General features: G+C 47.8%; 2 protein-coding genes across 3 annotated transcripts in view; one reads left to right on the forward strand and one right to left on the reverse strand.

Moving 5' to 3' along the window:
- Positions 1–8,752, reverse strand: part of otud4 (OTU deubiquitinase 4) — a 43,990-nt gene extending 35,238 nt beyond the window's left edge. The window contains exons 1-7 of the mRNA XM_036987082.1: positions 8,163–8,752; positions 7,562–7,645; positions 6,996–7,046; positions 6,831–6,877; positions 6,567–6,639; positions 6,387–6,468; positions 1,825–1,999 (exon numbers count right to left, since the gene is read on the reverse strand). Of these exons, the coding sequence (XP_036842977.1) occupies positions 1,825–1,999; positions 6,387–6,468; positions 6,567–6,639; positions 6,831–6,877; positions 6,996–7,046; positions 7,562–7,645; positions 8,163–8,309 (659 nt within the window). The 5' untranslated portion in view covers positions 8,310–8,752. The remainder of the gene's footprint in view (positions 1–1,824; positions 2,000–6,386; positions 6,469–6,566; positions 6,640–6,830; positions 6,878–6,995; positions 7,047–7,561; positions 7,646–8,162) is intronic.
- Positions 8,753–9,327: 575 nt separating this feature from the next.
- LOC110531330 (mothers against decapentaplegic homolog 1) lies at positions 9,328–23,545 on the forward strand. Of its 2 annotated transcripts, none has more exons than XM_036987083.1 (9): positions 9,328–9,482; positions 11,326–11,768; positions 11,844–12,059; positions 14,278–14,559; positions 14,941–15,060; positions 15,526–15,747; positions 19,494–19,654; positions 20,585–20,680; positions 23,045–23,545. In XM_036987083.1, exons 2-9 carry the CDS (start codon positions 11,585–11,587, stop codon positions 23,186–23,188), a joined length of 1,425 nt encoding a protein of 474 aa, XP_036842978.1. In that variant the 5' UTR covers positions 9,328–9,482; positions 11,326–11,584; the 3' UTR covers positions 23,189–23,545. The 2 variants fall into 2 exon arrangements, with proteins under 2 accessions (XP_036842978.1, XP_036842979.1); XM_036987084.1 differs by lacking the exon at positions 9,328–9,482 and adding an exon at positions 9,525–9,937.
- The last annotated feature ends 1,908 nt before the right edge of the window (positions 23,546–25,453 follow it).

Consider the following 25,453-nt stretch of genomic DNA (forward strand, 5'->3'; position numbering starts at 1 on the left):
TAAAGCATTATGTCCATCAATGTAGAGGCTATAAAGCATTATGTCCATCAATGTAGAGGTTATAAAGAATTATGTCCATCAATGTAGAGGCTATAAAGCATTATGTCCATCAATGTGGAGGCTATAAAGCATTATGTCCATCAATGTAGAGGCTATAAAGCATTATGTCCATCAATGTAGAGGCTATAAAGCCTAATGTCCATCAATGTAGAGGCTATAAAGCATTATGTCCATCAATGTAGAGGCTATAAAGCCTTGTGTCCATCAATATAGAGGCTATAAGGCCTAATGTCCATCAATGTAGAGGCTATAAAGCCTAATGTCCATCAATGTAGAGGCTATAAGGCCTAATGTCCATCAATGTAGAGGCTATAAAGCCTAATGTCCATCAATGTAGAGGCTATAAGGCCTAATGTCCATCAATGTAGAGGCTATAAGGCCTAATGTCCATCAATGTAGAGGCTATAAAGCCTAATGTCCATAAATGTAGAGGCTAATAAACATTATGTCCATCAATGTAGAGGCTATAAGGCCTAATGTCCATCAATGTAGAGGCTATAAGGCCTAATGTCCATCAATGTAGAGGCTATAAGGCCTAATGTCCATCAATGTAGAGGCTATAAGGCCTAATGTCCATCAATGTAGAGGCTATAAGGCCTAATGTCCATCAATGTAGAGGCTATAAGGCCTAATGTCCATCAATGTAGAGGCTATAAAGCCTAATGTCCATCAATGTAGAGGCTATAAAGCATTATGTCCATCAATGTAGAGGCTATAAAGCCTAATGTCCATCAATGTAGAGGCTATAAAGCATTATGTCCATCAATGTAGAGGCTATAAAGCCTTGTGTCCATCAATATAGAGGCTATAAGGCCTAATGTCCATCAATGTAGAGGCTATAAAGCCTAATGTCCATCAATGTAGAGGCTATAAGGCCTAATGTCCATCAATGTAGAGGCTATAAAGCCTAATGTCCATCAATGTAGAGGCTATAAAGCATTATGTCCATCAATGTAGAGGCTATAAAGCCTAATGTCCATCAATGTAGAGGCTATTAAACAAAATACCAATTTTATTTCTCAGCCTGTCACTTATTATTGTATTGTATTGTTTTGTTTATATATACACTTTTATTTATCTATTTTATTATTATTTACAAAAATATTTTTGTTGTTTTGTTGTCAAAAGTCAGCTATTACTGGCTGTCGGAAACTGGGATTCCCATCTAATGGATAAAAAAGGATGGTTCATCCACATTCCTAAATGACATATTGGTTTCCTTACCCGGTGAGCTGAATATGGACACGATACGACAGCAACCCATGCTTTGGTTTTGGTTAACCTGGACACCGTTTCAAATGCTAACATTGTAGCATCTGTGGCTCAAATTCAATGCAAGTCAACGGTAACCATATTAGCATTTTCATGTTTCGTGTCCAAATCATCCCCATCTAAAAATAGATTGTGTCAATTAAGTTTAAATCTAAATCATTTGGACATGAAACATGGAATTGGGCATATAGCTACTATTGACTTGCATTGGGTTTGGTTCTGTAAAAGAGCCGTCCCTAGAGCCGTCCCTAGAGCCGTCCCTAGAGCCGTCCCTAGAGCCGTTCCTAGAGCCGTCCCTAGAACAGTCCCTAGAGCCGTCCCTAGAACAGTTCCTAGAGCCGTCCCTAGAACAGTTCCTAGAGCCGTCCCTAGAACAGTTCCTAGAGCCGTCCCTAGAACAGTTCCTAGAGCTGTCCCTAGAACAGTCCCTAGAACAGTTCCTAGAACAGTTCCTAGAGCTGTCTCTAGAACAGTTCCTAGAGCTGTCCCTACCAGAGAGCGTCCTCTCCCTCCAGGTCCGACTCGTCGCTGCTACGACACTGCTCGTTGTCCGGGTCGTCTTCGAGAAGGTCGTTACCACGGTTACCGGTACCGCCCTTCAGACAGGGAGCCACCACGGAATGGTCCGTGCCACACACGCGCTCATAGAGGAGCTCGTACAGGACGGCTGCAGAGAGAGAGAGAGGGCAGGACACACACACACACACAGAGACACACACACACAGAGGCACACACACACAGAGACACACACACACAGAGGCACACACACACAGAGGCACACACACACAGAGGCACACACACACAGAGGCACACACACACAGAGGCACACACACAGAGGCACACACACACACACACACAACATCAGTAAAAACAACCTGTTGACTGCCTTGTTATTCTGTTGATAGATAAACCTTCGCCCCAACATATATTTCAAAGGCAAGTACTCCAGGAAGGTTTGAACTGCCTGGTTGCAGATCTGTGGTCATTGACCACACGAGGAGGCAAAACAGTACAGCCAGCTAATAGCACAAACCTAAAATGGTGAAATGACTCATCGGAATTCACAGTGGCAGACAGAGGGCAGTGTTCTTCACAAGAGAGGGGGGTTCCATTAACCTGGTCCCAAACAGAGAGAGGGGGGGGGTTCCATTAACCTGGTCCCAAACAGAGAGAGGGGGGGGGGGTTCCATTAACCTCGTCCCAAACAGAGAGAGGGGGGGGGGGGGGGTTCCATTAACCTGGTCCCAAACTGAGAGAGGGGGGGGGTTCCATTAACCTGGTCCCAAACAGAGAGAGGGGGGGGGTTCCATTAACCTCATCCCAAACTGAGAGAGGGGGGGGGGGGTTCCATTAACCTCGTCCCAAACAGAGAGAGGGGGGGGGGGGGGGGGGTTCCATTAACCTGGTCCCAAACTGAGAGAGGGGGGGGGGGGTTCCATTAACCTCGTCCCAAACTGACAGAGGGGGGGGGGGGGTCCATTAACCTCGTCCCAAACTGAGAGAGGGGGGGGGGGGTTCCATTAACCTCGTCCCAAACTGAGAGAGGGGGGGGGTCCATTAACCTCGTCCCAAACTGAGAGAGGGGGGGGGGTTCCATTAACCTCGTCCCAAACTGAGAGAGGGGGGGGGGGTCCATTAACCTCATCCCAAACTGAGAGAGGGGGGGTTCCATTAACCTCGTCCCAAACAGAGAGGGGGGGTGGTTCCATTAACCTCGTCCCAAACAGAGGGGGGGGGGGGGGGGGGGGTTCCATTAACCTCGTCCCAAACAGAGGGGGGGGGGGGGGTTCCATTAACCTCGTCCCAAACTGAGAGGGGGGGGGGTTCCATTAACCTCGTCCCAAACTGAGAGGGGGGGGGTTCCATTAACCTCGTCCCAAACTGAGAGGGGGGGGGGGGTTCCATTAACCTCGTCCCAAACTGAGAGAGGGGGGGGTTCCATTAACCTCATCCCAAACTGAGAGAGGGGGGGGGGTTCCATTAACCTCATCCCAAACTGAGAGAGGGGGGGTTCCATTAACCTCATCCCAAACTGAGGGGGGGTTCCATTAACCTCATCCCAAACTGAGAGAGGGGGGGTTCCATTAACCTCATCCCAAACTGAGAGAGGGGGGTTCCATTAACCTCATCCCAAACTGAGAGAGAGGGGGTTCCATTAACCTCATCCCAAACTGAGGGGGGGTTCCATTAACCTCATCCCAAACTGAGAGGGGGGGAGGTTCCATTAACCTCGCCCCAAACTGAGAGGGGGGGGGGGTTCCATTAACCTCGTCCCAAACTGAGAGAGGGGGGGGGGGGTTCCATTTACCTTGTCCCAAACTGAGAGAGGGGGGGGTTCCATTAACCTCGTCCCAAACTGAGAGGGGGGGGTTCCATTAACCTCGTCCCAAACTGAGAGGGGGGGGGTTCCATTAACCTCGTCCCAAACTGAGAGAGGGGGGGGGGTTCCATTAACCTCGTCCCAAACTGAGAGAGGGGTTCCATTAATCTCGTCCCAAACTGAGAGGGGGGGGGGTTCCATTAACCTCGTCCCAAACTGAGAGAGGGGGGGGGGGGGTTCCATTAACCTCATCCCAAACTGAGGGGGGGGGGGGTTCCATTAACCTCATCCCAAACTGAGAGGGGGGTGGAGGGGGGGGGGTTCCATTAACCTCGTTCCAAACTGAGAGAGGGGGGGGGGGGGGTTCCATTAACCTCATCCCAAACAGAGAGAGGGGGGGGGGGGGGGTTCCATTAACCTCATCCCAAACAGAGAGAGGGGGGGGGGGGGGGTTCCATTAACCTCATCCCAAACAGAGAGAGGGGGGGGGGGGGGTTCCATTAACCTCGTCCCAAACAGAGAGGGGGGGGGGTCCATTAACCTCATCCCAAACTGAGGGGGGGGGGGGGGGGGGGTTCCATTAACCTCATCCCAAACTGAGGGGGGGGGGGTTCCATTAACCTCATCCCAAACTGAGAGAGGGGGGGTTCCATTAACCTCCTCCCAAACTGAGAGGGGGGGGTTCCATTAACCTCGTCCCAAACTGAGAGAGGGGGGGTTCCATTAACCTCGTCCCAAACAGAGAGGGGGGGGGGGGGGGTCCATTAACCTCGTCCCAAACAGAGAGAGGGGGGGTTCCATTAACCTCGTCCCAAACTGAGAGAGGGGGGGGGGGTTCCATTAACCTCGTCCCAAACAGAGAGGGGGGGGTTCCATTAACCTCGTCCCAAACTGAGAGAGGGGGGGGGGTTCCATTAACCTCATCCCAAACTGAGGGGGGGGGGGGGTTCCATTAACCTCATCCCAAACTGAGGGGGGGGGGGTTCCATTAACCTCATCCCAAACTGAGAGAGGGGGGGTTCCATTAACCTCCTCCCAAACTGAGAGGGGGGGGGTTCCATTAACCTCGTCCCAAACTGAGAGAGGGGGGGTTCCATTAACCTCGTCCCAAACAGAGAGGGGGGGGGGGGTCCATTAACCTCGTCCCAAACAGAGAGAGGGGGGGTTCCATTAACCTCGTCCCAAACTGAGAGAGGGGGGGGGGTTCCATTAACCTCGTCCCAAACAGAGAGGGGGGGGGGTTCCATTAACCTCGTCCCAAACTGAGAGAGGGGGGGGGGGGTCCATTAACCTCGTCCCAAACTGAGAGAGGGGGGGTTCCATTAACCTCGTCCCAAACTGAGAGAGGGGGGGGGGGGTCCATTAACCTCGTCCCAAACTGAGAGAGGGGGGGGGGTCCATTAACCTCGTCCCAAACAGAGAGGGGGGGGGTTCCATTAACCTCGTCCCAAACTGAGAGAGGGGGGGGGTTCCATTAACCTGGTCCCAAACAGAGAGGGGGGGGGTTCCATTAACCTCGTCCCATACTGAGAGAGGGGGGGGGGGGGGGTCCATTAACCTTGTCCCAAACTGAGAGAGGGGGGGGGGGGGGGTTCCATTAACCTCGTCCCAAACTGAGAGAGGGGGGGGGGGGTTCCATTAACCTCGTCCCAAACAGAGAGGGGGGGGGGTTCCATTAACCTCATCCCAAACTGAGAGAAGGGGGGGGTTCCATTAACCTCGTCCCAAACAGAGAGGGGGGGGGTTCCATTAACCTCATCCCAAACTGAGAGAAGGGGGGGGGGGTTCCATTAACCTCGTCCCAAACTGAGAGAAGGGGGGGGGGGGGGGGTTCCATTAACCTGGTCCAGGCATGTTTTGTTTCCAGGCTGTAAGTTTAAAATCGCATTTGATTTATGCTGCAGTAGTTTGTGTGTCGGGGGGGCTAGGGTCAGTTTGTTATATCTGGAGTACTTCTCCTGTCTTATCCGGTGTCCTGTGTGAATTTAAGTGTGCTCTCTCTAATTCTCTCTTTCTTTCTCTCTCTCGGAGGACCTGAGCCCTAGGACCATGCCCCAGGACTACCTGACATGATGACTCCTTGCTGTCACCAGTCCACCTCCAGTTACAACTGTTCTGCCTGTGATTGTTATTATTTGACCATGCTGGTCATTTATGAACATTTGAACATCTTGGCCATGTTCTGTTATAATCTCCACCCGGCACAGCCAGAAGAGGACTGGCCACCCCACATAGCCTGGTTCCTCTCTAGGTTTCTTCCTAGGTTTTGGCCTTTCTAGGGAATTTTTCCTAGCCACCGTGCTTCTACACCTGCATTGCTTGCTGTTTGGGGTTTTAGGCTGGGTTTCTGTACAGTACTTTGAGATATCAGCTGATGTACGAAGGGCTATATAAATACATTTGATTTGGAATCAGGCTACCCTCCCAGGCGTGACCCAGGTGCCCCGTTCTGTATATACGGGTGTTTTTCACGTGCAAAAAGAGAATACGCTTTTTGATTTGAAAAAACAACAACAACTCTATCTGCCTTCCTCATGAAAACGAGTTTGAAAAACACATCTGGACGATTCACTGCTCCCTGGATTGACAACATGACCGAGCAGCAGAGATTCCTGTTCTATTGGAGAAGGGCGCTGCTCCCTTACCACTTCCGCCCCGATGACGTGTCGGACCATACCCCAGGCCAGATTAATCTAACCCCCTGACTGTGTGTGTGTGTGTGTTCTTAACTCACACTGGCACAGGGCAGCATTCTTCACATGAGCTATGGGGTAGACACTGTCGTAATGGTTCCCGTTCAGGAAGCACAGACGCACCTAACGGACACAAAGCAACAAAAGTTTGCCTCGGGTCAAAAGTAGTGAATAGAAATCAGGATGCAGTGTTGTTTAAACACGGTGCGTTTGTTTTTTACCTTGTCATTAAAGCCGTTGTCCGTGATTTGAACAGGAGGTTTACCAGGGGTCTGGAAGATGATGAAATCACTCCTGGATAAACAAATGCATTTAGAGAACATAGACCAAGCTTTAGTCTCAGTAAATAACTACTAACATGTAAACAAACACACATTTTATTTGTTCACCTTTATTTAACCAGGTAAGCTAGTTGAGAACAAGATATCATTTACAAGAGAGACAGACGACAAGGTCAAGATGATGAACGTGATGAAAATTCTTACTTGTACATCAGAGCCAGTGCACATATCTCCACCTCTCCCACCCAGTGCTGAAAAAAAAAAACATTTTATATGAATCAGCTAAGCACTAAGAACTGCCTAAAGTACAGGAATTCATATTAGTTTGGAGTTACAGTCATGTGTGTTGGACACGGATAAACAGTTTACCTGAGGGTCCTCAAGTTTCATTATGTACTCCTCGAAGTCTCCTTCTATGAACTGGAGGAGAGCAATAAAGAGACAGGGATGAGAGAGACAGAGAGAGAGGGATGAGAGAGACAGAGAGAGAGGGATGAGAGAGAGAGAGAGAGAGGGATGAGAGAGAGACAGAGACCGAGAGATAGATAGAGACACAGAGACAGAGGGATGAGAGCGAGAGAGAGATAGAGAGGGATGAGAGAGAGATAGAGAGACAGACAGAGAGACAGAGATAGACAGAGAGAGAGGGATGAGAGAGACACAGAGACACAGAGAGATAGAGACACAGAGAGATAGAGACACAGAGAGATAGACACAGAGAGATGGACACAGAGAGATAGAGACACAGAGAGATAGAGACACAGAGAGATAGAGACACAGAGACCGAGACAGATGAGAGAGAGAGGGAGATGAGCGAGACAGACAGACAGACAGAGAGAGACACACACAGAGAGACACTTCTAAGCCAATATAATATAACGCAGTTGGTTCAAGTGGTAACTTGGTTGAGGCCTTCCTATTAACTAGCTTCCTACCGCTGCATAGTTCTCCTTGTTCTTCTTTAGATACTGCACACAGGTGGCACGGACTTTGGTATGGAGGCTTTGACAGTGTAACACCTGAGAAACACCACACACGAAAACCCAGTCAAAAATAGTGCACTAAAGTAGCTAGTAAACTTCAGGCTTAACAAACTAGCTAGCAGGCTAACATAAGACTGGACCAACACACTGATTGCTACCTTAGCTAACTAACCATCTCGCTAAAAACACAACTTGACTAAATTCTCCTGGACCAAGTCTCCCTGAAAGTAATACAAAATAAATAAAGTTGCCATTGTTTTTATTAGTTGAGATTCAAGTTAAAAATGTTTGCAATATATAAATGCTGTTTGTTTGGACTTTTAACGTGAGGATGAGAAAAAACTGCCTGGATTAAAAACACGTGCATGGAAAGAAAGAGAGAGGGTGTGTGTGTGTGAAACACTGTTGAGGACTTTCCTCTCGGAAATGTCTACGAAGCTAAACAAGTTAACTTTATTAAAAAGCTTATTTTTTTTATTATTAAAAAGAGCCGTCTGTGATATTTTGTTGTTCTTTGATTTGTCATGTGAATAACGTTCAACTTGGACTTTACCTGTTCAGCTACAGCCCGAAATAAACACGACCCGTCTTTGGCTATTTTTTTCCGGTGAAAGCCGATGGATTTCAGGTATTCGTCCATACATTTTTCTACACTTTTTTCGTTGTTATTTTGCCGCATGTTTGGTTGACATCCGTCCATAGTTGGTTTATCGATGCTGTCGAGTCTTGATAAGTCTCACTAGAGACACTAAAGAGTTAGTTAGCTTTCTGGTTAACTAACAATATAAAACGTTTTCCATTCAGGCTGTGCAATGAATACCAGGAAACTGTATATATAATGACTGCTGTTTTGTTTCGGTGGAAGCGTCAAGCTTTCGTTTTCACCAAAACATTCCTTTATAGTCTCATTAGTTTATTTTTTTCTAGACTGTCAATTAAAGACTAAATATACCGTGTGTTATATTAACTCGCTATCGTGTACAATTACATAGATGACATAGCTAACATGTATTCACCAACAACAACAAAATAACGAAACAAATAGCTTCTCGTTTTAGTCCACGGTTGTCTCCTCGCTGTTTTACTCTCCACTGAAGTTTGGTAACTCGACTGGCCGCTGGGAGTTGTAGGCAACACGCCCTTCCTGTGCGCAGGGGCAGAGTGCCAAGAGAACTACATTAACCAACTTGCCCCCCACGCAGATTCTCTTCTCTTTTCCAAACAAACTGTAACGAAAGTAATAAAATAAAATTAAAAATTAAAAGGTCTGGAAACATAAAATAAATATTTGATTTGTAAGGTTGTTTGTGATTTGATGGTGAATTATCTCTCAACACTAGCAAACTACTTAATGAATCATATATATATATATATATATATATATATATATATATATATATATATATATATATATATATATATATATATATATATATTTTATCTTCCTCCATTTAACACATTCTCAATAGGAGTTGTTACCAGAGGAGATCGGTGGAAACTATCCTTTGGTTTTATATATATATATATATATATATATATATATATATTTTTTTTTTTACGTGTTTTTTTAATAATATTATGCTTATATGTTGTTATTTATAGATTATACAAATATATTTTTTTTTGTAGATGTCAGAGAGAATGGAAAACCTTACACGATAACCCAATAATATAACCTTATATATAATGTATATGTCGTGTCATGGTTTCTAATTTGTTTTTGCCCCTCCTCCTACGCGGTGCTATCCCAGGGAGGGCGTTTTGCCAGTGGTTCTGCCTTAAATGTGACGCTAGAGTCCGGCAAGCGGGAGGCGAGGAGTCCGGTGTTGTTCTGGAGCGCTTTAAAACAAAAATAACGTCTGGTTAAAACACGGTAATGTAAATGCTTCCTATAATTTAAATACAAAATAAACAACAGTCCTATGTTTTTCCGAATAAATTGTTTGTTTAAATCGTTTGTTCGAAGCTCAAACTAGAGTAAGAGTTTATTTTACGATTCCAGAGTCGTCCAACTTTTCGCTCTATTGTCGTTCTCATCCAGACAAGACTTATCCCCAAAGCATGTAGGCCTATCTGATCATAAACCGTTTTTTTTATTTAGTTAAGTTAATAGTTTATCCGTTTAGAATCGGTTAAACGATGAACGTTATTATTTTTAAGACCCCGTTTTCTCTCCCTGTAGAAATAACAGTCGGATGTAGTTAGAAACGGATTTTTTGTTGTCGTTATGATTTCTCCTTGTAGCAATGATCACATCAAAATACATTTGATTGGATCACGTGTACCGCCACTGGAGTGACTGACAGGCCGTCTCTGTCTGAAGCCCAGGTCGGTTGAAAGTGCTCTCAGACCGGGCAAGCTTACAGGCCTGTCTCCTGGTCGGTCATAAACAATGTAGCTTCGTTCGTTCGGCAAAGGCGGGATAGGAGAGTGTCCCAAGGGGGGGGGAGGCAAAGGCAGGGTTGCTGTTGCAACGTAACACTCTCTCTCTCCTGACCCTCCACATCTCCATCTCCCAATTAAACCGCGCCGTGCTTGGACACATTGATTTTTTTTCTTCAGCTGTCTATCCTGCAGATAGAAGGGAAATGTGTTGTATCTAATGCGGTAGTGGTGGTAGGATGGAGCATCAGGCAGGCCAGACAGTGAAATGAGAAGGATAGTTTACAGCTAGCCGATTCTTTCAGATCTAGGGCGGGTTAGTTTGAGAGTTAAGCTGCTGTGCTCTCTGTCCAATTCTGATCGAATTGTCTGCCTGTCTCTCTCTCTCTCAGGTGTGCTGCCTGTCTCTCTCTCTCTCAGGTGTGCTGCCTGTCTCTCTCTCTCAGGTGTGCTGCCTGTCTCTCTCTTTCTCTCAGGTGTGCTGCCTGTCTCTCTCTCTCTCAGGTGTGCTGCCTGTCTCTCTCTCTCTCTCTCTCAGGTGTGCTGCCTGTCTCTCTCTCTCTCTCTCAGGTGTGCTGCCTGTCTCTCTCTTTCTCTCAGGTGTGCTGCCTGTCTCTCTTTCTCTCAGGTGTGCTGCCTGTCTCTCTCTTTCTCTCAGGTGTGATGCCTGTCTCTCTCTCTCTCAGGTGTGCTGCCTGTCTCTCTCTTTCTCTCAGGTGTGCTGCCTGTCTCTCTCTCTCTCAGGTGTGCTGCCTGTCTCTCTCTCTCTCTCTCTCTCTCTCTCAGGTGTGCTGCCTGTCTCTCTCTCTCTCTCTCAGGTGTGCTGCCTGTCTCTCTCTCTCTCTCAGGTGTGCTGCCTGTCTCTCTCTCTCTCTCTCAGGTGTGCTGCCTGTCTCTCTCTCTCTCTCAGGTGTGCTGCCTGTCTCTCTCTCTCTCTCAGGTGTGCTGCCTGTCTCTCTCTCTCTCTCAGGTGTGCTGCCTGTCTCTCTCTCTCTCTCAGGTGTGCTGCCTGTCTCTCTCTCTCTCTCAGGTGTGCTGCCTGTCTCTCTCAGGTGTGCTGCCTGTCTCTCTCTCTCAGGTGTGCTGCCTGTCTCTCTCTCTTTCTCTCTCTCTGGTGCGCTGCCTGTCTCTCTGTCTCTCTCTGGTGCGCTGCCTGTCTCTCTGGTGCGCTGCCTGTCTCTCTGGTGCGCTGCCTGTCTCTCTGGTGCGCTGCCTGTCTCTCTGGTTCGCTGCCTGTCTCTCTCTCTGGTGCGCTGTCTGTTTCTCTGTCTCAGGTGTGCTGCCTGTCGTACGGTCTGTCTCTTGTTCTCAGGTGTACTGTCTCTCTCTCTCAGGTGTGCTGTAAGGCGTGACAGCCTGATCTGGTCCTACGACTGCCCAACACAACTGGCCAACCTAGATCCCTCCGTGCAGTAACACTCTACAGGCCAGAGGCTAGCTAGGGCACAACAACACAGAGTGTGATCCTCTCCACACTACTTAGTGTGCATCTGTATGTGACTGAGAGGGAGATACTGAGTACCCGTGTGTGACTGCACTGTATTTGAGGATATTCTCCCAGAGGACCCGGTCCTTCCCTACGTCGACATCAAGATGAACGTGACGTCGCTATTCTCCTTCACCAGCCCGGCGGTGAAGAGGCTGCTGGGATGGAAACAGGGGGATGAGGAGGAGAAGTGGGCGGAGAAGGCAGTGGACGCCCTAGTGAAGAAACTGAAGAAGAGGAAGGGAACGATGGAGGAGCTGGAGAAGGCTCTCAGCTGTCCCGGACAGCCCAGTGAGTGGTCTGGGGGGGGGGTGGTGTGTGTGTGTGTGTGTGTGTCTCTCTAAATCATCTCCCCTCTCCCACCAGGTAAGTGTGTGACCATCCCTCGGTCGTTGGACGGTCGTCTCCAGGTATCCCATCGTAAAGGTCTCCCCCACGTCATCTACTGCAGAGTGTGGAGGTGGCCCGACCTACAGTCTCATCATGAACTCAAGGCCTTGGAGTGCTGCCAATTCCCCTTCACGGCCAAACACAAAGATGTCTGTATCAACCCCTACCACTATAAGAGAGTGGACAGTCCTAGTGAGTATACACTGACCCCCTAGTGAGGTTACACTGACCCCCTAGTGAGGTTACACTGACCCCCTAGTGAGGTTACACTGCCCCCCTAGTGAGGTTACACTGCCCCCCTAGTGAGGTTACACTGCCCCCCTAGTGAGGTTACACTGCCCCCCCTAGTGAGGTTACACTGCCCCCCCTAGTGAGGTTACACTGCCCCCCTAGTGAGGTTACACTGCCCCCCTAGTGAGGTTACACTGCCCCCCTAGTGAGGTTACACTGCCCCCCTAGTGAGGTTACACTGCCCCCCTAGTGAGGTTACACTGCCCCCCTAGTGAGGTTACACTGCCCCCCTAGTGAGGTTACACTGCCCCCCTAGTGAGGTTACACTGCCCCCCTAGTGAGTATAAACTGACCCCCTAGTGAGTATAAACTGACCCCCTAGTGAGTATAAACTGACCCCCTAGTGAGTATGTTACATTGACCCCCTAGTGAGTATACACTGCCCCCTAGTGAGTATACACTGCCCCCTAGTGAGTATACACTGCCCCCCTAGTGAGTATACACTGCCCCCCTAGTGAGTATACACTGCCCCCCTAGTGAGGTTACACTGCCCCCCTAGTGAGGTTACACTGCCCCCCTAGTGAGGTTACACTGCCCCCCTAGTGAGGTTACACTGCCCCCCTAGTGAGGTTACACTGCCCCCTAGTGAGGTTACACTGACCCCCTAGTGAGTATACACTGACCCCCTAGTGAGTATACACTGACCCCTAGTGAGGTTACACTGCCCCCTACTGAGTATACACTGACCCCCTACCACAACAAGAAATTGGACAGCCCTAGTAAGTATAAGGCAGGAGGGGGTGTGGTGGTATATAGGCAGGAGGGGGTGTGGTGGTATATGGGCAGGAGGGGGTGTGGTGGTATATGGCCCGGAGGGGGTGTGGTGGTATATGGCCCGGAGGGGGTGTGGTGGTATATGGCCCGGAGGGGGTGTGGTGGTATATGGCCCGGAGGGGGTGTGGTGGTATATGGCCCGGAGGGCGTGTGGTGGTATATGGCCCGGAGGGGGTAAATGGCCACTAAATTGACGAAAGTGTGTGGACCTCTCCTTGTGCACGGGGTTATTGTCATGCTGAAACAGGAAAGGGACCCAGCGGATGCCAGGAGAACGCTACCTGCCCCAATGAAAAATGCCATCTATAAAGTTTCCTCCTCCACCAAACTTTACAGTTGCCACTATGCATTTGGGGCAGGTAGCGTTCTCCTGGCATCCCCCAAACCCAGATTAGTCCGCCGGACTGCCAGATGGTGAAGTGTGATCGATCACTCCAGAGAACTGCTCCAGAGTCCAATGGCGATGAGCTTTACACCACTCCAGCCAACGCTTGGCATTGCACATGGTGATCTTAGGCTTGTGTGCGGCTGCTCGGCCATGGAAACCCATTTCATGAAGCTCCTGACGAACAGTTCTTGTGCTGACGTCCAGAGGCAGTTTGGAACTCTGTAGTGAGGGTTGCAACCGAGGACAGAAGATATTTATACGCTTCAGCACTCTGCGGTCCCGTTCTGTGAGCTTCTGTTGCCTACCACTTCTCAGCTGAGCCGTTGTTGCTCCTAGACATTTCCACTTCACAATAACAGCACTTACAGTTGACCGGGGTCAGCTCTAGCAGGGCAGAAATTTGACGAACTGACTTGTTGTAAAGGTGGCATCCTAAGACGGTGCCACGTTATAAGTCACTGAGCTCTTCAGTAAGGCCAGTCTACTGCCAATGTTTGTCTATGGAGATTGCATGTCAGCAACGAGTGTGGCTGAAATGGCCAAAGCCACTAATTTGAAGCGGTGTCCACATACTTTTGTGTATATACAATGTACCACGGCTAAGGGCTGTTCTTACCCACGATGCAACTCAGAGTGCCTGGACACAACCCTTAGCCGTGGTATATTGGCCACATACCACAAACCCCCGAGGTGCCTTATTGCTATTATAAATTAGTTACCAACATAATTAGAGCAGTAAAAATTAATGTTTTTGTCATACCCCGTGGTATACGGTCTGATATACCACCGCTTTCAGCCAATCAGCATTCAGGGCTCGACCAGCCCAGTTTATAATAACAAGTATACTATCTGAAATTGACCTCTACAAGGTTTTAGCTGTATGGAAATAGAGCCAGCTTGCCTTATTGATAAGGGACTGACACCTTCCTCCTCCCCCTCTCTCTCCCCCCTCCTCAGTGCTGCCCCCTGTCCTGGTCCCTAGGAACAGTGACCTCACAGCGAGGCCGGGGATGCAGCCCCGTTACCATGGCGCCATCGACCAGAACGAGCCTCTCATGCCCCACAACGCCACTTTCCCAGAATCCTTCCCTCCAGGCGGGGGCGGCAACGGAGGGTTGGCGTTCCCTTGTTCCCCTGGCAACAGCTTCCCCAGTTCGCCCGGCAGTGGGTCCAGCAGCATCTCCGCGTTCCCCCACTCCCCACTTAGCTCCGACCCAGACAGCCCCTTCCATGTCCCGGGTAAGACTGGTCCCGAGCTGGCTCACCTCTGGAGCCCTCTCTTTCCTCCCCCTCTCTCCTTTCTTTCCTCCCCCTCTCTCCTCTCTCCCCCCCCCCCCCCACCCCCCCCCTCCTCTCGTTTCTTCCTCTCCCTCTCTCTCCTCTCTTTCCTCCCCCTCCTCTCTTTCCTCCCTCTCTTTCCTCCCCCCCTCTCCTCTCTTTCCTCCCCCCCTCTCCTCTCTTTCCTCCCTCTCTCTCCTCTTTCCTCCCTCTCTTTCCTCCCTCTCTCTCCTCTCCTCTCTACAGCTTACCTGGAGCGTCTTACTCTATACAGCTGTGTTCAATTAGTTTTCTATGCCGTAGGTTGTTGTGTTTGCTAATAAATGGTGTGTTGTAACACAGCTGACACCCCGCCCCCAGCCTACATGCCTCCAGATGATTATCTGATTCAGGACTGCTCCCAGCCAATGGAAACCAACCTCCTCGCCATGCCAACCGGCCTAGATACCAACAACAGGCCAGGTAACCACAGAAACGCAGTATGCCCATAGACATTAATATCCGCTCTTCCTGCCTCTCTTCTCTCTCGCTATCCCTCTCTTCTTTCTCCCTCTCTCCTTCTCTCCTTCCTCCTCTTTCTCTCTAGATGTATCTGAATAACCTCCTCTCTGTCTCTCTCTGTCTCTCTCTCTCTCTCTAGATGTTCAGCCAGTAGCCTACGAGGAACCAAAACACTGGTGTTCTATAGTGTACTATGAGCTGAATAACCTCCTCTCTGTCTCTCTCTCTCTCTCTCTAGATGTTCAGCCAGTAGCCTACGAGGAACCAAAACACTGGTGTTCTATAGTGTACTATGAGCTGAATAACCTCCTCTCTCTCTCTGTCTGTCTCTCTCTCTAGATGTTCAGCCAGTAGCCTACGAGGAACCAAAACACTGGTGTACTATGAGCTGAATAACCTCCTCTGTCTCTCTCTCTCTCTCTCTAGATGTTCAGCCAGTAGCCTACGAGGAACCAAAACACTGGTGTTCTATAGTGTACTATGAGCTGAATAACCGCGTGGGTGAGGCGTACCTGGCGTCAGACTCCAGTGTTCTGGTCGACGGCTTCACCGACCCGTCCAATAACCGCAACCGCTTCTGCCTCGGCCTGCTGTCTAACGTCAACCGCAACTCGACCATAGAGAACACACGCAGGCACATCGGCAAAGGTGAGACTCGAGAGTTTAGCTTTAGAAATATTGGTGAGACTGTGTCTATGGCAACAGGGAAGACCCACTAGATGTTGGACCGTTGCTGTGGGGGGGGACATGTTTCCATTCAGCCACAAGAGCCTTAGTGAGGTCAGGCACTGACGTTGGGGGTGATTAGGCCTGGCTCGCAGTCGGCTTCCCAATTCATCACAAAGGTGTTCGATGGGTTTGAGGCCAGGTGTACAAAGCTCTTAGAGACTTACTCAGAAAGACTCACAGCTCTTAGAGACTTACCCAGAAAGACTCACAGCTGTTAGAGACTTACCCAGAAAGGCACAGCTGTAATAGCTTTCTAACACGTATTGACTCAGGGGTGTAAAATACTTACATTGCTGTGAAAAAGTATTTCCCCCAATTTCAGATTTTCTCTATTTCTGAATGTTTTTGATACAAAATGTTATCAGATCTTCAACCAAAACCTAATATTAGATCAAGGGAACTTGACTTTACAATTAACAAAAATAAAATGGATACTTTATTTAATGAACAAAGTTCTGCAAAACCCAATTCCCCTTTTTCCCCTTTACACTCAACTGGTTGTGCCACTTCCTGTAGCTGCCATGACTCCAACCAAACACTTCCTGTAGCTGCCATGACTCCAACCAACCACTTCCTGTAGCAGCAATGACTCCAACCAAACACTTCCTGTAGTTGTTGACCAACCAAACACTTCCTGTAGTTGTGGATCAGTCTCTCACGTCTCTGTGGAGGAGTTTACTGTAGCTGCAATGACTCCAACCAACCACTTCCTGTAGTTGTGGACCAACCAAACACTTCCTGTAGTTGTGGATCAGTCTCTCACGTCTCTATGGAGGAGTTTACTGTAGCTGCAATGACTCCAACCAACCACTTCCTGTAGTTGTGGACCAACCAACCACTTCCTGTAGTTGTGGACCAACCAAACACTTCCTGTAGTTGTGGACCAGTCTCTCACGTATCTGTGGAGGAAGTTTGACACACTGTCAAGCTCTGCCACAACATCTCAATTGGGTTTAGGTCTGGACTTTGACTAAGGCTTCTATGAAGGCAAGTCGTCCAGGTCCTGAGGTAGCAAAGCCTCCCCAAACCATCACACTACCACCACCATGCTGGACCCCAAACCATCACACTACCACCACCATGCTGGACCCCAAACCATCACACTACCACCACCATGCTGGACCCCAAACCATCACACTACCACCACCATGCTGGACCCCAAACCATCACACTACCACCACCATGCTGGACCCCAAACCATCACACTACCACCACCATGCTGGACCCCAAACCATCACACTACCACCACCATGCTGACCCCAAACCATCACACTACCACCACCATGCTGGACCCCAAACCATCACACTACCACCACCATGCTGGACCCCAAACCATCACACTACCACCACCATGCTGGACCCCAAACCATCACACTACCACCACCATGCTGACCCCAAACCATCACACTACCACCACCATGCTGACCCCAAACCATCACACTACCACCACCATGCTGGACCCCAAACCATCACACTACCACCACCATGCTGACCCCAAACCATCACACTACCACCACCATGCTGGACCCCAAACCATCACACTACCACCACCATGCTGACCCCAAACCATCACACTACCACCACCATGCTGGACCCCAAACCATCACACTACCACCACAATGCTGACCCCAAACCATCACACTACCACCACCATGCTGGACCCCAAACCATCACACTACCATCACCATGCTGACCCCAAACCATCACACTACCACCACCATGCTGGACCCCAAACCATCACACTACCACCACCATGCTGACCCCAAACCATCACACTACCACCACCATGCTGGACCCCAAACCATCACACTACCACCACCATGCTGACCCCAAACCATCACACTACCACCACCATGCTGGACCCCAAACCATCACACTACCACCACCATGCTGACCCCAAACCATCACACTACCACCACCATGCTGGACCCCAAACCATCACACTACCACCACCATGCTGGACCCCAAACCATCACACTACCACCCCCATGCTGGACCCCAAACCATCACACTACCACCACCATGCTGACCGTTGGTATGAGGGATTTTACTGTGGAATGCAGTGTTTTGGTTTTCACCAGACATAATGGGACCCATCTCATCCAAAAAGTGGACTCCAGTTTGCCAAAAAGCACCTGGATGATCATCAAGACTCGAGGAAGAATATGGACAGATGTTTCAAAGGTTTAACGTTTTGAAATACCAACGAGATGTATAGATAGCCATGTCCTCGTTCAGCCACGACTCTAAACATAAATGCAGGACCCTGTCTTTCAAAGATAATTAGTAAAAATCCAAATAACTTCACAGATCTTCATTGTAAAGGGTTTAAACACTGTTTCCCATTGCTTGTTCAATGAGCCATAAACAATTAATGAACATGCACCTGTGGAACGGTCGTTAAGACACCAACAGCTTATAGACGGTTGGCAATTAAGGTCACAGTTATGAAAACCTAGGACACTAAAGAGGTATTTCTGCTGACTCTGAAAAACACCAATAGAAAGATGCCCAGGGTCCCTGCTCATCTGCGTGAATGTACCTTAAGCATGCTGCAAGGAGGCATGAGGACTGCAGATGTAGCCAGGGCAATAAATTGCAATGTCCGTACTGTGAGATGCCTAAGACAGCGCTACAGGGAGACAGGACAGACAGCTGATCGTCCTCGCAGCGGCAGACCATGTGTAACAACACCTGCACAGGATTGGTACATCACACCTGCGGGACAGGTACAGGATGGCAACAACAACTGCCCGAGTTACACCAGGAACGCACAATCCCTCCATCAGTGCTCAGACTGTCCTCAATATGCTGAGAGAGGCTGGACTAAGGGCTTGTAGGCCTGTTGTAAGGCAGGTCCTCACCAGACCTCACCGGCAACAACGTCGTCTATGGGCACAAACCCACCGTTGTTGGACCAGACAGGACTGGGAAAAAGTGCTCTTCACTGACGAGTCGCAGTTTTGTCTCATATAGGGGTGAGGGTCGGATTCGTGTTTATCGTCGAAGGAATGAGTGTTACACCGAGGCCTGTACTCTGGGGCAGGATCGATTTGGAGGTGGAGGGTCCGTCATGGTCTGGGGCGGTGTGTCACAGCATCATCGGACTGAGCTTGTTGTCATTGCAGGCAATTTCAACAGGGAAGACATCCTCCTCCCTCATGTGGTACCCTTCCTGCAGGCTCATCCTGACATGACTCTCCAGCATGACAATGCCACCAGCCATACTGCTCGTTTTGTGCGTGATTTCCTGCAAGACAGGAATGTCAGTGTTCTGCCATGGCCAGCGAAGAGCCCGGATCTCAATCCCACTGAGCACGTCTGGGACCTGTTGGATCGGAGGGTGAGGGCTAGGGCCAGTTCTTCAGTTCCCGTTGGTAGTAATAGTCTCTAACAGAGCTCATCCAGTTTGTTCGCTAATAGAAAATGGCAGTCTATTGTAGTCTCGTCAGGGTGCCAGCTCACCTCTTTCACAGCCACTTCCTCTTTGGAGTCCCGCGGATCAGGGCCTGGTCCGGAGTAACGCTCAGAGCTGCCGACTAATTGAAGTAGACATTTTCATCAAAATCGAAGTTAGTGATTGTTGTTGCTCTGATGTCCAGAGGCTGTTTTCGGTCATAGGAGACATTTTATGCATTTAAATAAAGAAATAATCCTCTCCCCAGGTGTCCATCTCTACTACGTAGGAGGTGAGGTGTATGCAGAGTGTCTGAGTGACACCAGTATCTTCGTTCAGAGTCGTAACTGTAACTATCATCACGGTTTCCACCCCACCACGGTGTGTAAGATCCCTAGTGGCTGCAGTCTGAAGATCTTTAACAACCAGGTAGGTAGACAGGACACACACACACACACACACAACGACCGGAAGGTTCCAATTCTACCTCTGTCTTTCAGAGGAGAATATAATATAATTATAAACCCCACTGGTCAATCGTTTTAGAACATTCCAGGGTTATTCTTTATTTTTTGACTATTTTCTACATTGTAGAATAATAGTGAAGACATCAAAACTATGAAATAAAACATATGGAATCGTGTAGTAACCGAAAAAAAGTGTTAAATAAATATTTTATTTTCTTTTGACTACCTCATGAAGCGGGTTGAGAGAATGCCAAGAGTGTGCAAAGCTGTCATCAAGGCGAAGGGTGGCTACTTGGAAGAATCTAAAATAGAGAATATATTTTGATTTGTTTAACACTTCTACTACATGATTCCATATGTGTTATTTCATAGTTTTGATGTCTTCACTATTATTCTACAATGTAGAAAATAGTAAAAATAAAGAAAAACCCTGGAATGAGTAGATGTTCTAGAACCCTGGAATGAGTAGGTGTTCTAGAACCCTGGAATGAGTAGGTGTTCTAAAACCCTGGAATGAGTAGGTGTTCTAGAACCCTGGAATGAGTAGGTGTTCTAGAACCCTGGAATGAGTAGGTGTTCTAAAACCCTGGAATGAGTAGGTGTTCTAGAACCCTGGAATGAGTAGGTGTTCTAGAACCCTGGAATGAGTAGGTGTTCTAAAACCCTGGAATGAGTAGGTGTTCTAGAACCCTGGAATGAGTAGATGTTCTAGAACCCTGGAATGAGTAGGTGTTCTAGAACCCTGGAATGAGTAGGTGTTCTAGAACCCTGGAATGAGTAGATGTGTCCAAACTTTTGACTGGTACTGTGCATATACTTTATATAGTATACGGCAGAAGACACATTTCTACCTTGTACAATTGGAATGTAAACTTCTATTGTTCTTCACCAGGAATTTGCCCAGCTACTGGCCCAGTCAGTGAACCACGGCTTTGAGGCTGTTTACGAGCTCACCAAGATGTGTACCATACGCATGAGCTTCGTCAAGGTAAACATGAGGTCAGGGGAGGGGCTAAGGGTTACAGGTGGGCAATGTGTACCGTACGCATGAGCTTCGTCAAGGTAAACATGAGGTCAGGGGAGGGGCTAAGGGTTACAGGTGGGCAATGTGTACCGTACGCATGAGCTTCGTCAAGGTAAACATGAGGTCAGGGGAGGGGCTAAGGGTTACAGGTGGGCAATGTGTACCGTACGCATGAGCTTCGTCAAGGTAAACATGAGGGGAGGGGCTAAGGGTTACAGGTGGGCAATGTGTACCGTACGCATGAGCTTCGTCAAGGTAAACATGAGGGGAGGGGCTAAGGGTTACAGGTGGGCAATGTGTACCGTACGCATGAGCTTCGTCAAGGTAAACATGGGGTCGGGGGAGGGGTCAATTTGTTTTTCAACCACTCCACAAATTTCTTGTTAACAAACTATAGTTTTGGCAAGTCGGTTAGGACATCTACTTTGTGTATGACACAAGTCATTTTTCCCACCATTGTTTACAGACAGATGATTTCACATATAATTCACTGTATCACAATTCCAGTGGGTCAGAAGTTTACATACACTAAGTTGACTGTGCCTTTAAACAGCTTGGAAAATTCCAGAAAATGATGTCATGGCTTTAGAAGCTTCTGATAGGCTAATTAACATCATCTGAGTCAATTGGAGGTGTACCTTCAAACTCAATGCCTCTTTGCTTGACATCATGGGAAAATCAAAAGAAATCAGCCAAGCCCTCAGAAAAAAAATTGTAGACCTCCACAAGTCTGGTTCATCCTTGGGAGCAATTTCCAAATGTCTGAAGGTACCACGTTCATCTGTACAAACAATAATACGCAAGTATCAACACCATGGGACCACGCAGCCGTCATACCGCTCAGGAAGGAGATGCGTTCTATCTCCCAGAGATGAACGTACTTTGGTGTGAAAAGTGCAAATCAATCCCAGAACAACAGCAAAGGACCTTGTGAAGATGCTGGAGGAAACGGGTACAAAAGTATCTGTATCCACAGTAAAACAAGTCCTATATCGACATAACCTGAAAGGCAGCTCAGCAAGGAAGAACCCACTGCTCCAAAACCACCATTAAAAAGCCAGACTACAGCTTGCAACTGCACAATGGGGACAAAGATCGTACTTTTTGGAGAAATGTCCTCTGGTCTGATAATAGAACTGTTTGGCCATAATGACCATCGTTGTGTTTGGAGGAAAAAGGGGGAGGCTTGCAAGCTGAAGAACAGCGTCCCAACCAAGAAGCACGGGGGTGGCAGCATCATGTTGTGGGGGTGCTTTGCTGCAGGAGGGACTGGTGCCCTTCACAAAATAGACAACATCATGTGGAAGGAGAATTGTGGATATATTGAAGCAACATCTCAACACATCATTCAGGATGTTAAAGCTTGGTCACAAATGGGTCTACAAAATAGACAATGACCCCAAGCAGACTTCCAAAGTTGTGTCAAAATGGCTTAAGGACAACAAAGTCAAGGTATTGGAGTGGCCATCAGAAAGTTAACTGAAATGTTTGACCCAAGTTAAACAATTTAAAGGCAATGCTACCTAATACTAATTGAGTGTACGTAAACTTCTGACCCACTGTGATGAAAGAAATAAAAGCTGAAATAAATTATTCGCTCTACTATTATTCTGACATTTTACATTCTTAAAATGGTGATCCTAACTGACCTAAAACAGGGATTTTTTTACTAGGATTAAATGTCAGGAATTGTGAATAACTGAGTTTAAATGTATTTGGCTAAAGGTGTATGTAAACTTCCTACTTCAACTGTAGTTCCACATTGATCTGGTACTTCCTGTATATAGTTCCACATTGATCTGGTACTTCCTGTATATAGCTCCACATTGATCTGGTACTTCCTGTATATAGTTCCACATTGATCTGGTACTTCCTGTATATAGTTCCACATTGATCTGGTACTTCCTGTATATAGTTCCACATTGATCTGGTACTTCCTGTATATAGCTCCACATTGATCTGGTACTTCCTGTATATAGCTCCACATTGATCTGGTACTTCCTGTATATAGCTCCACATTGATCTGGTACTTCCTGTATATAGCTCCACATTGATCTGGTACTTCCTGTGTAGCTCTATTCTTGTGTATTTTATATTACTCAGGGCTCATAAGCATTTCACGGTTAAGTCTCTACCCGTTGTTTTCGGCACGTGACAAATACAATTAGATTTGAAGGGTCAGGGGTTAACAGGTGGTCTACGAGCTCATCCCATTCTCTGGTCTTGCTGTCTCTGAATGCTCAATCCTGCAAGTTTTCAGTTGTGTTGTGCAGTGTACCCTCTAATCGTGTGTGTGTGTGTGTGTGTGTTCTCCTCTTCCTCCCCCAGGGTTGGGGTGCAGAGTACCACCGCCAGGACGTCACCAGCACCCCCTGCTGGATAGAAGTGCACCTGCACGGCCCTCTACAGTGGCTGGACAAAGTCCTCACACAGATGGGCTCTCCCCATAACGCCATATCCTCCGTGTCCTAACACACACACAGCCTCTCGACGCCACATGTTCAAATTGTTTTTTGTAACTTCTTTTTTTATTTTTTCAAATCTGCTGAGAGAGAGAGAGAAAAAACACAATGTTATTCATCATCCCATATTACAATATCTGTCTTGACTGGAGTAGCCTAGAGAACCAGCTATGGATAGCTAGGCTAATTGAGGCCACATGCTGCAATTTCTCCCCAACCCCATTCAGATGAAAACATCAGCCTACCTATCGGTTACTCCCAACCCCATTCAGGTGAAAACATCAGCCTACCTATCGGTTACTCCCAACCCCATTCAGATGAGAAAACATCAGCCTACCTATCGGTTACTCCCAACCCCATTCAGATGAGAAAACATCAGCCTACCTATCGGTCACTCCAACCCCATTTTTGCTAACTTTGAGTTCCCATATGTTATTCCATCTTGCATTAGTGAACTCACTCCACTTGCGTCACATTGAGCCTCTTTGATTGGCCAACATAACAACAAGCTACACAGTAAAGGCTACTGGTCTTTTTTACGGGACCGCGTTATAAAAACTACCTTGAAAAGTTAGTGAATTATCTGATATTTCATGGTATATCCTTGTATGTAACAATGTCATAAGGGTAATTTTAATTTACCATGGCCAAGCTGGACAATCAGGACTGAGGGATTATCTGGCCTCAATCGGGACCGAGACATCTGTGATCGGCTAGCACTGCCTGGCCTCAATCGGGACCGAGACATCGTCTGTGATCGGCTAGCACTGCCTGGCCAGCCAGGACAATCGTGGAATCTTTTCTTAATTGGATTTGCTCAACTCCTACGTCCTCTCGCCTCCTTTTGTAAAAGGCCAAAGGGTAATCAAGAGGCGTCGAGGAGAGGGAACACGGGACGAAAATGCGCTTGTATGAAACGAGACTCCTAGTCCACTCGCACGTCATCAGGCAAATCACTTGGATCCCAATTCAAATATGCAAAGTGATCAGAACAAATGATGCTAGTTGTGAAGTACATGTTCTAGATAAAACTAAAAGTAGTATATTGTTTTTAAACAGATGCATGTTTTTCTCCTGTGACAAAACAAAAGCTGATTCAAAGGGGAGGGGATGTTGTTGATTTCAAAACTCTTTCTGTGAAGGACTTTGGTAGGACACACGTGACTGTCCTCCATGAGAGGTGGCTATCGAGGAGGGGAGGGACCGTCTTCCGTTTCGCCTGCTAACGAATTGCCATCTCCTCGACTACCTATTGGTTTCTGGGTCACGGAGGAGAGAGAGGGTGGAGGATGGACTTTTGCCCAAATGAGAAAAAGGCCCTTTCCAGTGCGTTTATATTCATCTTTATATTCAGGTTATGTCCCAAATGGAACACTTGTTCCCTTTTTTATAGTGCACTACTTTAACCCCAATGGACCCTGGTCAATAGTAGTGGACTATAAATGTAAGAAGGGTATCATTTGGTTGTCACTACAGTAGTATATGTTTGTATCCCAAATGGCTCCCTATTCCCTACATAGTGCACTACTTTAGACCAGGACCTATAGGGCACCCTATTCCCTACATAGTGCACTACTTTAGACCAGGACCTATAGGGCACCCTATTCCCTACATAGTGCACTACTTTAGACCAGGACCTATGGGGCACCCTATTCCCTACATAGTACACTACTTTAGACCAGGACCTATAGGGCACCCTATTCCCTACATAGTGCACTACTTTAGACCTTGGCCTATAGGGCACCCTATTCCCTACATAGTGCACTACTTTAGACCCTGGCCTATAGGGCACCCTATTCCCTACATAGTACACTACTTTAGACCAGGACCTATGGGGCACCCTATTCCCTACATAGTACACTACTTTAGACCAGGACCTATAGGGCACCCTATTCCCTACATAGTGCACTACTTTAGACCCTGGCCTATAGGGCACCCTATTCCCTACATAGTGCACTACTTTAGACCCTGGCCTTTAGGGCTCTGTAGAGGAAATGGGCTGCCATTACAGACAGACTGTCTGTTCCATAAACACCTGTAGTTTTATTATTTTTTAAATTGAAATAAAAGCGAGCATTTCTTATTGGATGTGGTTTGGAGTCTGTTTTCTTCCTGCCTGGTGAATAAAGAGACGACTGAAGAGAGAGGACTGTCTCTACGGCCAGGATCACTGTGTACTCTGTAGTGATAAACACTATGGTCAGTTTACTCTGTAGTGATAAACACTATGGTCAGTTTACTCTGTAGTGATAAACACTATGGTCAGTTTACTCTG

Source organism: Oncorhynchus mykiss, chromosome 9, assembly GCF_013265735.2.
Source record: "Oncorhynchus mykiss isolate Arlee chromosome 9, USDA_OmykA_1.1, whole genome shotgun sequence".
NCBI lineage: Eukaryota > Metazoa > Chordata > Actinopteri > Salmoniformes > Salmonidae > Oncorhynchus > Oncorhynchus mykiss.